Source organism: Cyprinodon tularosa, unplaced genomic scaffold (assembly GCF_016077235.1).
Source record: "Cyprinodon tularosa strain WSP-4 unplaced genomic scaffold, ASM1607723v1 ctg31, whole genome shotgun sequence".
Lineage (NCBI taxonomy): Eukaryota > Metazoa > Chordata > Actinopteri > Cyprinodontiformes > Cyprinodontidae > Cyprinodon > Cyprinodon tularosa.
Genome location: NW_024039019.1, coordinates 2242170 through 2253099, shown reverse-complemented (window position 1 = coordinate 2253099; position 10930 = coordinate 2242170). Strand labels below are relative to the sequence as shown.

The window sequence follows — 10930 nt, the reverse complement described above, 5'->3', positions numbered from 1 at the left end:
GATCATTATATACAGTGAAAAAATATTTCCCTCCCCACAGTTTTTTTTTTCCTTTTTATTTTTTACTCTTAAATATTTTAGATGCCCAAGCTAATTTTAATCTCTAAGAACCTGATTGAAAACAAAAAGCAGGGTTTAAATGATGGGTTTATTACCAAAGGAATGAAAGTATCAAAAGCATCCTGGTCCTGTTTAAAAAATAATTAACCCTTTTGTTACATCATGATAAACAGCAGTAAACCAGCAGTTTTACTTCACTCTAACAGGCTACACCTAACAGAATAGAACAGAGTAGAAACTTTGCGTAAATTTGACTTTTATCTGACACCAGGGATGACAGAATCTTGCCCCTTGCACACATAAAGTGTTTTATATATTTACTTCTGGTTGTGATGGCAACATTCACATGAAAGGATTCTGCTTGAATTGGAATAGTAGGTTAAAGTCAAATAAGATGCGAAGGCTCTGAGAAATTACTTCTCCTTGGCTTTACATTTCTCATATTCAGGTGTTCAAAAAAAAAAAAAGGTGAGAAACATAGGTGAAGCCCTTGAGAGTTGGTGAAGACTTAAAGGAATAATACACCCAAAACATGATTAGCCTTCATTTTCTACTCACCCCCATGCTGAACAACACTCTGGAGTACTTTTTTGATATCTCATATGCATCTGGAGATCTGGGAGGCTTCTTGCTGTCTGCTGACATTCAAATAATGGAGGTCTATGGTGCCCGAGACAGAAAGGTCCATAAAAGTCCACAAAAAACGTGTCAATATTCCTCCATACTGCTCGTCCAATGTATTCCAAGTGTCCTGAGTGGGTAGCGTCCAGAATTTACTCGAAACGAAGTCATTTAGAATGTTTTTAGAGCATAAACAGCAGTGTATAGGATTTCCTAAAAGCGCGTTCACGAGTCTACGGAAACCGCGGCAGACCAAGCCAGATGAAAGTGCGCATTCAGCTCGGCAAAGAACTCATGCTCTTCCTCAACACTGAAGTCCTCAGACATTTTTCTTTCGTTGTTTCTTTCTTTGCACAGGTAAACAGCACATTTCTTCTTCTACGCTTGCATTATTGGCAGAGCAGACGCTGAAGCGCACTTTCATCTGGTTTGCTCTGCCGGCTTCCGTAGCGTCATGAACGCGCCGGCGCGCGCTTTCAGGAAATCCTATACACTACTGTTTATGCTCTAAAAACATTCTAAATGACTTCGTTTCGAGTACATTCTGGATGCTACCCACTCAGGACACTCGGAATACATTGGACGAGCAGTATGGAGGAATATTGACACGTTTTTTGTGGACTTTTATGGACCTTTCTGCCTCGGGCGCCATGGACCTCCATTATTTGAATGTCAGCAGACAGCAAGAAGCCTCCCAGATCTCCAGAGGCATTTGAGATATCAAAAAAGTACTCCAGAGTGTTGTTCAGCATTGGGGTGAGTAGAAAATGAAGGCTAATCATGTTTTGGGTGTACTATTCCTTTAAGATGGATAAGCGGCTCAGAGGCAACATGGAGGTTGACGCTTTTCTTTCACGAGCAAGTTAATGTTTGCTTATGTTAACCGATGGTTAGCTGGTACCCTAACGTGGCATGGGTGCATTGTTGCAAGTTTGTTCGGTTCTTTTGCAAGCAACCTAGTGTGAAATTACTCTGATGTGTTATTAGTTTTTCACTAACAATGATTTTCTTCATTAATCAAAACTTGGAAATTACTTATCTGCGTTTAACTCATCCAAGGGAACTGACGTGTTTCACAAAAAGATTGTTCCACTGAATAATAGTATTATATAGAAACAATAAGAGGCTTTTAATGAACAATTGATATACCGTGAAAGGCTCCCAACTTGACATTTTTCCTCTCAGCTTACGGTTGGTAGTTGGCAGACCTGGCAACCTGCTGACCAACAGTACAATTGAAGATTGGAACGAGAGTGGTGACTGTGCCACGTGTGGGTGGGGAGGATTTACAGTTGTAGATATCTACTTAAAGGAGCCATCTAAAAAATAGCAGTAGGCAAACCTTTGAAGGATTTAAACAAATACGTAAAAGAAAAAAGTTAAGTAAAGAAAGGCCATGTTAAAGCCTGGACCTAAAATTTATTAGAATTAAGTAGCATGAGCTTAATCAGGTCTGACAGCCCTTCCTCACCAGCAATTTAAAAGACTCATAAGCACTGCAAACTCTTGCAGAGTTATTGTCACTGGTGGTGGTTAGATAGCAAGTTATTAGGTTTAGGTGCCAATTACTTTTTCATTGGTTTTAAAAGCATTTTCCTTTAACATGTAAGTAAAACCATCATTATAAAAACTACTTTTTATATTATCTTGGTGTGATATTAAAAAATATTTTCAGATCTAAAACACAAGTGACAAAATTAGAGGAAACATGTAAGGGGGTAAATACATTTTCACAGTACTGTATATATCTTCTACAAATTAAAGTACTTAAGAGCACAAAAAGAAAAAGTAGATAAGAGTAGTTTCAGAGGCTAAAGCTAGCTTTCACAGCATTATCAGTGGTAACAAAGTCCCAAAGTCCTTAAATACATAATTATTTAGATTTTGTGCCGTATCAATAATACTGATGATACAAATAGTTAGAAATCTTGTGAAAATTGACAAAAACAGTGAGAAACCTGTAAACTGTAAAAACAAGAAGAGGGGTCATGTCTTTACTTTTGCCTTGCATTTAGAACCCCGGCACATGGCAGTACGCCTCTAAGGAGGACAGCAGGATGTAGATGAACCAGAGGGAGATGAAAAAAAAGAAAGTGAGTAGCTTGGCTGTCCGTGGGCCCCCGAGCTCACCGCCTGAAACACTGGGGCGCCTGCGGTAGAGCAGCACGAGCACACACACCAGCGCCATGATGGTGAAGAGGGTGACGGAGAAGGCTAGCGAGCCAGGGTTCACCTTGAATGTCTGACCTTTCGTGTTCCAGTAAACAGCGGCGATGGTCCATGCCACCCCGATGCCCAGGAATACATTCACAGCATTGCTGCCTGTCACATTCCCAATAGAGGCGTCGGCATACTGGTCCTGAATGGCAGCCACTTTACTTGCAAATGTGTCTGTAAAACGAGAAACATGTCAACTTTTTCTATACAGTAGAGAGAGATTGGATGCAAAAATCGGGCTGGAAGAAATTTTACACTTAAATTACCAACTTAAAGTGAACAATGTCAAATGTGGGATAATGGTAACTGATCAGAACAAAAGTACTGGACTACTAGGCTATAAGGTTATTCAATCTGCGACCACAAAAAGTCCTGCAAAAATTAGAGTTGTTAAATCAGATCCTCATTAGGAAACTGACCATCCTCTGATGGTCAGGTGACACAGAACATTATTTGATGACACATCACAGTTCACATTCTTTGGAAAGAGGTACAGTAGAACAGTTCATTTTAATTACCACACTGTTTAAATAATGTTGAAGACTTTCAAGCCGCAAATAGGGAGAGGTTCTGCTAGAATCCTAATTAGATTTATGAAAAGACTGAGGGGAAATAGGGGGATAAACCAGCCATAAATGTAATGTTCCTGCCTCTGAAGCTGGTGCATGCAATCCCATGACATCCCTCCCTGCTACCTCTGCTGCCCTGGCAACCAGGACTTAGCTGTTACACCTGATGCATCTCCTATTATCAGATGTTGCTACACCTTTAATGAACATTACAAATTCCTGGCTCTCCCAATGGATACATTTTTGATTTGTGAAAGCGATGGGTAGACCATCCAGCAATCCTTGTTTTGACCTCCTGATCTCAACCTGTCTTGTTCGTGTTTTTCTATTGCCTGCCTTAACCCTGTCAGATACCGCTGTTGGCCTCTGATCTTTGCGCATTGACTTTGTGACCTAATTCTTGACCAAGTCTGTTTGCCTCTGGCCCTATTTGGATCTTTCTATCAAATCGTGTATGAGCCAAGCCTGGACTTTGGACCTGCCTCTGTCCCTCTGGAAACCTCTGCCTGGTTAGTGTGCCTCAGAGGCTCTCGCTTGAACTCCAGGTTCCCCTTTCGATTAGCCCTCCTGGAAGCCTCTGCTTCTAGGTGCACACCCCTGAACTGACTGCAGGTCCCCTGCTAGCCTTAGCCCTGTATGGCCCCATTAAGATTTGGATCTGTCGATCAATCATCTGAAAACATCCAAACAGAGTCACTAGGATAAATCTTCCAGCTTCTGAGACAGTATGTGGCTTTAATTCAGTGCACTTCAAAACTACTGAGTTGTTATCAGCCCCAAACCCTCCTCTCAGCGATTCCAGTTTCAGTCACTTCCAGTTACTGCAACATTTCTTTACTTTAACTTTTTAATTTCATGCTTACTACTTGTGTTGGCTGAATTATCTATCGGTGTGTCATTCTCAAGACTCTGTCCAGGCATTACAAAAGACAATGTACCTTTTGCCGACTCTTGAGTGGAGTGTCTGTGTTAAAAAATACTGTTTCCAAGTAAGAGACTTGTTTTACAGAGTAAGTTTACCTTGACACTGATGACCGTTCTGATTCACCTGCCTAGCTCTTCCCAGTCCTCATTACCGTTCATCTTATCCACCTGCTTCAGCCCATATTTAACCAGCCATCTACCAGTCACCAGTGCCAGATTATAAGCCTTTTCTGATAGTTTTCTAGCGTACCTGAGTGTTTCTGATTGCCTGATCTTGACCAGTTCTGCCTCTAAACCTCTGAGCCTGACCGTTCCCATTCTGATCTGTTCACCTGACCTGTCCCTGGACTCCTGCTGGATTCTGCCTGTGTACCGAACCTGAAACTGATTCCTGACACCATCCTGGATTTCCTTTCAGTACCTTTTCGGATCTATAATCTCCTGGCCCTGACTCCTGAACACATCCTCGACACCGGCTTTGGCTTTGCCCGCTGGATTTTACTGCTTTCCTTTGTCTGCTCAGTTCTGATCTCCTGCCTGTCCTCCGGACTGTCAGGGCACGGACTGAACTTTAAGACCAGGCAGTTGACTCACATGTTCGTTATAATCCTCCACAGATAGACATGGTCTCTAACCTGTGTTCTCCTCCTGCAAAGGTTGAACGTTGTTCACTGCAGTTCTGTCTTAAATAAACATTTTGTGAAACCTAATTGTCTCTTCCCCTCAAAAACTGGGTCATCTTGTTCTCAGCCTGATATAATCTACTCTAAGGTGTCACTGAAACTTCTGTCAGTCAGACTAGTTCAGCTTCTGCCTTTGTTACCCACCTGTCTGCTCTACAGTCTCTAAGAGAGGGCCTAGACTAATCTTTCTAGATGTGTGTAAAGTAATGCCTCTTCAGTGTTGTTCCTTCCTCACGCAGTTGGAGATACACTTTGAGTTGCAACCTTCCACCTTCCCCTTGAAATGTTCCAAGGTAGCTTCAGTTATATCATTTCTATATGGCAAAAGCCAAAGGTTGGGCCCACCTGACTGGCAGAGAAATAAAACACTCTGTTATTCTTACAATGCTTTTTGCCAGAGAGCTTGTTTGGGTGTTCAATTCAATCCTATCCAGTCAAGAGTCTTCTAGGAGGTTATTTACCATTAGACAGAATGGGCATGCTTTGACAGGTTATTGACTTTTAAATTTTTTTTTAACAATTTATTATATAATTGATTGTTGTACACTGACGGCAGACAGTAATTGGAACAATGAGACTTGGATGGATGTTTTTATCCAAGGGCTCAGAGGATAGGAAAAAGGATCAGCTGGCTACTTATGACATGCCCACATGTCGATGGGGCATGTAATAAGTATGTGAATGATTTGGCTACAAGAAATGATGCAAGATAAAGAGCTTGGTAAGGGACGTTGAAAAGAAGTCTTCCTGTTTCTATGGTTTCTTCTCCTTGCAACTACTCTCAGCAGGAGTGTGGATTTCAGGAGGTGCTTATGAAACTGGGATGCAGCAGACTGCCCACTAAGGACTGAATAAAGGTAAATGTCTGATTCTACTGTGGAGCTAAGGGGCGCACAAAGACAAGATGCACACTGAAAGGAGCAGGCTTAGGAGACAGCAGTGCAGGATCAATTCCTCCCCCATCGATTCTAGAGTTTAGTCAAACCTCAATATGGCTCCTTTTCTGTGGTATTGTTTATTGAATCTGTAGCCTATATGGAGTTCACAGATGAAAGATTTCCTTTCAACCTTAAAATCACAATTCCTGCATAGAGCCTATGTGTTTCTCAGTTGGATGTAACATCATTAATTTATCTAATTTATAATTATAAATTCCCAATTCTAAGCTTTTATAGGAGCCTTCCTTCCTTCCTTCCTTCCTTCCTTCCTTCCTTCCTTCCTTCCTTCCTTCCTTCCTTCCTTCCTTCCTTCCTTCCTTCCTTCCTTCCTTCCTTCCTTCCTTCCTTCCTTCCTTCCTTCCTTCCTTCCTTCCTTCCTTCCTTCCTTCCTTCCTTCCAAGGCAATGTTGCTTCCATTGCTATCATTGCCTTGTTGCCTCTTCAAAGGCACAACATTTTTCTAGGTTTTTGTTCAGTTGTGACCCCATCGTGGAGGAGAACATCTCTTTTGTATACACTCTATATGCTTAAACCTTCGGACTGTTGTAACAGAAGGTTGTCCACACTAAGGCTGTTTCTTGCTTGGCATGAGGAATTGCTGCCGATGGCAGAATGCTGTAACACATTTATTTAGGACTAGTGAGTTCTGCAAATCAATGACTCAAAGACATTTTCTGGGTTCCTTACCTGCAAACATGTCCTAATTAATATGTCTGGAGGATTTTATTAGATTGGCTCTCTTAAGTGCTTTGAGATTAGCTGCTGTTTGTCAAGGAAAACTAATATTGAGATGACAACACAAAGACTAAAAAGCCAAAATATCTACTTTTCATGTTCATGAACTTTGATTAAATCCTATTATTAATCTGTAGGGTCCAACTGATCATTTTTAGTTGAAAATGTCAAGTTCTTTTACCAGTACACTGAAATGTTTTTTTTTAGAAAAATAAAGTGACTAAGGGAGGATCGTATGTTGTTTTGTGATGGACTGCAACCTGGGGTCTACCCTGCCTCTCGTCCATGAGCAGTGAGGATAAGTATAAATATGTTAAGCAGCCATTTAAATAGGAGTGTTTTTTTCTCCAGTTAAAGTGCTGTTTACATCCACCTTGACAAGTGAGTAATTTATTTAAGTCCAGAGGGAGCTATGTACTCTATAGCGGTTTGATTCAGTTCATCTGTAGCTAGATTAAAAAAAAAAAAACTTAATGTTCCTATAGAGCAGTGCTGAGTGACAGCATAGAGTCCTCCCTGTTTTTGTTTGGTCTCACTTTTTAAAGTTGGGTCACATTATATTGTACACTTAATTAATCACATAAATCAAACAGACAGGGTTATACCACATATTCATTGGTGATCTTATCTAATTCTTTTAAACACTGTAATGTGCATCATCTCATCTATTGAGATGGCTTCACCAGAACACCTCTTGTGGTTAATTTGTATTATTTTATCTAAGACTTGTCTTCTGAAAATGGCTGATGTGTTGTTGTTGCTTTAATGTGCAACTTTAAATTGTCTAATTACTAATAAGGCTATAACAAAAGACAAAGTATCTGCTTTCTGCTGGTTGACTGCACTTTTTGTCAGATTAATAGCAGCTAGCTATTTGCATTGGAACTTTGAACTGTCTTGCAACTGAAATGTGTCATACTGCATAAATAGTTGTCTTGCGTGCCTTATCTGATGGCGAGATTACAAAAAACTTAATGAAACAAATTGTACACGGTGAATGTACAAATGAGGATTATATTAGTCTTTAATGTTTTAATATGTATTTAATGGATGTTTTCCCATTTCAGAAGTTATTTGATGTAGCTTTTGCTTAATGGAGGGAGATTCTCTCTTATCTCTCTCTACTTCCATTGGGAAATGTTATCAAAAGTACACCATATATTACTTATACCAGGGTTAATTTTAGGGCAATCCTTGTAATTTATAGATTAGGATTAACCTGGATTCTTACAGGGCTTTATTTAATGACATTTGGGAATGCTGTAATATTGCTTCTAAGACTATACAGTATTACAGCAAATGTTAAAGATATCAGCTTTGTTCAGAATTATTTAAAATTGTCAACTTATTTTATTTTGCACTCATCTCCAAAGCTGAGGACAAAAAGCAGAGTCACCATAAAAAGCCTATCAAAACTTCATTTAGACGCTTTTGTGCTTCAAAGATTTAGGAAATTGTAAGTTGGTTATACAAGCTGACCGTACAAGTGGAACTGTGCTTTCCTTTGTTTACAGCTTGTTAGGGTGCTAAGCAAGAGCTTTGGAGGTAATTCCTCTGACAGCTCAAAAGGAGTTGAGGTTATATAAGTCTCTTCAAGCACCTGTTTCTACACCACAGGCAAAAAAAAACCCCTGAGAGAATAAACAGCAGCTCTTTGGTGTGAGACGATTGTCAGCACTGACACCCACCTGGAACAGAGGTGCCAAGAGCAACAAACACCACAGCGGTGACCGAGTCTTTCAGACCAACGGTGCATCCGAAATGTGAGGCCAGATCGCCCGTCACAGCTGTCAGAACGCCGATAAGAGAAATGGAGACAAAGAAGCAGGCCCAGCCGTTCCAGTACTCAGTTGGAGGGACAAAAGCAAAGAGAACTTTCCAGAAAACTGTCAGGAAGTGCATGATGTAATCGAAGCAGGAGGGCAATCGTTCTTCCCCACTCTCCTCTTCATCATCATCACCTAATAAAAAGAGATAAACAAAAAGCCAAAGATGGCACAAAACATTTTTTTTACTTTCATTGATCTAGTCTTTTTAATACCTTATAGACATAGGTTTAAGCCTACAAGCAGGTAAATATTTCCTAACAAGAAAAACACAATTTAGATGGAAATAGCAGACTGACAATGTTATTTATAAAAAAACTCTCTGCTGCACCATCTAATGAGTGTTTGGCATTAAAACTGAGAATGCAGATCTTCATAACCGGTTCAGGCCTAAGAAGAATAAACTACATTAAGGAGGGTCTCTGTAATAATGTCCATACCAAGTAAATAAACTTTACAATAGCTTAACTACTTTTTTTCATTTTTAATACAGGATAATGTTACTTGTGTGCAGAATTTCCCCATTGTGGGCCAATAAAGGGATTTTTCTATTCAATAACTGCACACAAATTAAAGGTGCAGTTTGTGGATTTTCTTTTTCCGGGCTGATCATCAAAATAAGTGGTCCTCCTAATTGTCAATCATTCTGCTGATATTTTTATTTAAGGCAGTCCTACGTGCTCGTCCCCATAGGGAGCTATTTTTTCTGCACATGCGCACATTCAGGCGTATATTTGTGGTGAGCTACAGTTTCAGCCAGTCATTGCTGCTCGCCTTTCTCACCGCGGTTCTTTGAAAATGGTTGAGGGTCATAAGAGAAAAATTGTCTATGAAGTGTATGAGAAGAAGAGAAAGGCCTCAGAAAAGAGAAGCAAGACCAGAGTGCTTGTGGGAGATTCTTTGACGTGATGGAATACACTGAAAACACAGGTCGGGTTTCCCACTGATGCCTCGGTTACGAAGTTTCTAATCAACAGGTAAAGTTTGGGATGCAATTTTCCATTCTTATCTAAAATTCTTGTTAAAGTAGTTGCCAAACAACTGTGTGAGCACTTACACCATAATGAACTTTTTGAAGAGTTTCAGTCTGGCTTTAGAGCTCATCATAGCACTGAAACAGCTCTGGTAAAAGTCACTAATGATATTCTCATGGCCTTAGATAATGGACTTGTATCTATACTTGTCCTAAGACCTCAGTGCTGCATTAGATCCAGTTGATCATAATATTCTTTTACAAAGACTTGAATATTTTATAGGAATTAAAGGAACAGCACTAGACTGGTTTAAATCGTATCTATCTGATCGATTTCACTTTGTTCACATTAATGACAAATCTTTATCTTGCTCAAAGGTTACCTGTGGAGTACCACAGCGATCAGTGCTAGAACCAATTCTCTTTACTATATAAATGCTCCCAAATGGTAGAATTATTAGACAGCATAGGATTAATATCCACTGTTATGCTGACGATATTCAGCTGCATGTGTCTATAAATCCAGATGAAGTTAACCCGTTACATAGATTACAGGCATGTCTCGAAGACATAAAAACCTGGATTACTCTCAACTTTGTGCTCCTGAAAGCAGACAAAGCAGAAGTTATAGTCTTTGGACCAGAGTCTTTAAAAAATAAGCTGATTCGTCAGTCACTTCTTTTGGATGACATTAAATTGATCTCAGATAACAAAGTAAAAAATCTTGGTGTTATTTTCGTTCAAGACCTGTCATTTAAATCCCATATCAAAGAGCTTTATAGAATTTCCTTCTTACATCTGTGGAATATTGAAAAAATTAGAAATATCCTGTCCAGAGGTGATGCTAATAAACTAGTCAATGCATTTGTTACTTCAAGGCTGGACTATTGTAATTCTTTACTATCAGGAAGTCCACAAACTGTAGTTAAAAGCCTTCAGCTGATCCAAAATGCTGCAGCCAGAGTTCTGATGAAAATTAAAAAGAGAGATCATATCTCTCCTATCTTGGCTTCTCTTCATTGTCCTCCTGTTAAATCCAGAATAGAATTTAAAATACTCCTTCTCACATTTAAAGCCTTAAATGGCCAAGCTCCATCTGATATCAGAGATCTGATTGTTCCTTATGTTCCTAACAGATCACTTTGCTCTCTGCAGGTTTACAAGTGGTTCCTAGAATTTCTAGAAGTAAAATTAAGTTATCGGGCTCCTCTCCTGTGGAACCAACTAACAGTTTAAGTCTGTGAGGAAGACACCCTGTCTACTTTTAAGACTAGGCTTAAAACTTTCCTTTTTGATAAAGCTTATAGTTAGAGTGGCTCAGGTTATTCTGAGCTATCTCTATAGTTATGCTGATATAGGCTTAGACTGCTAGAGGACATAGGGA

General features: G+C 39.7%; 1 protein-coding gene across 1 annotated transcript in view; it reads right to left on the bottom strand.

Annotated features, from left to right (window-relative positions):
• Positions 1-1620: 1620 nt before the first annotated feature.
• The window catches only part of LOC119788137 (sodium/calcium exchanger 1-like), a 36718-nt gene continuing 27408 nt past the window's right edge, over positions 1621-10930 (bottom strand). Inside the window, exons 6-7 of the mRNA XM_038292303.1 lie at positions 8436-8708; positions 1621-3072 (exon numbers count right to left, since the gene is read on the bottom strand). Of these exons, the coding sequence (XP_038148231.1) occupies positions 2693-3072; positions 8436-8708 (653 nt within the window). The 3' untranslated portion in view covers positions 1621-2692. The remainder of the gene's footprint in view (positions 3073-8435; positions 8709-10930) is intronic.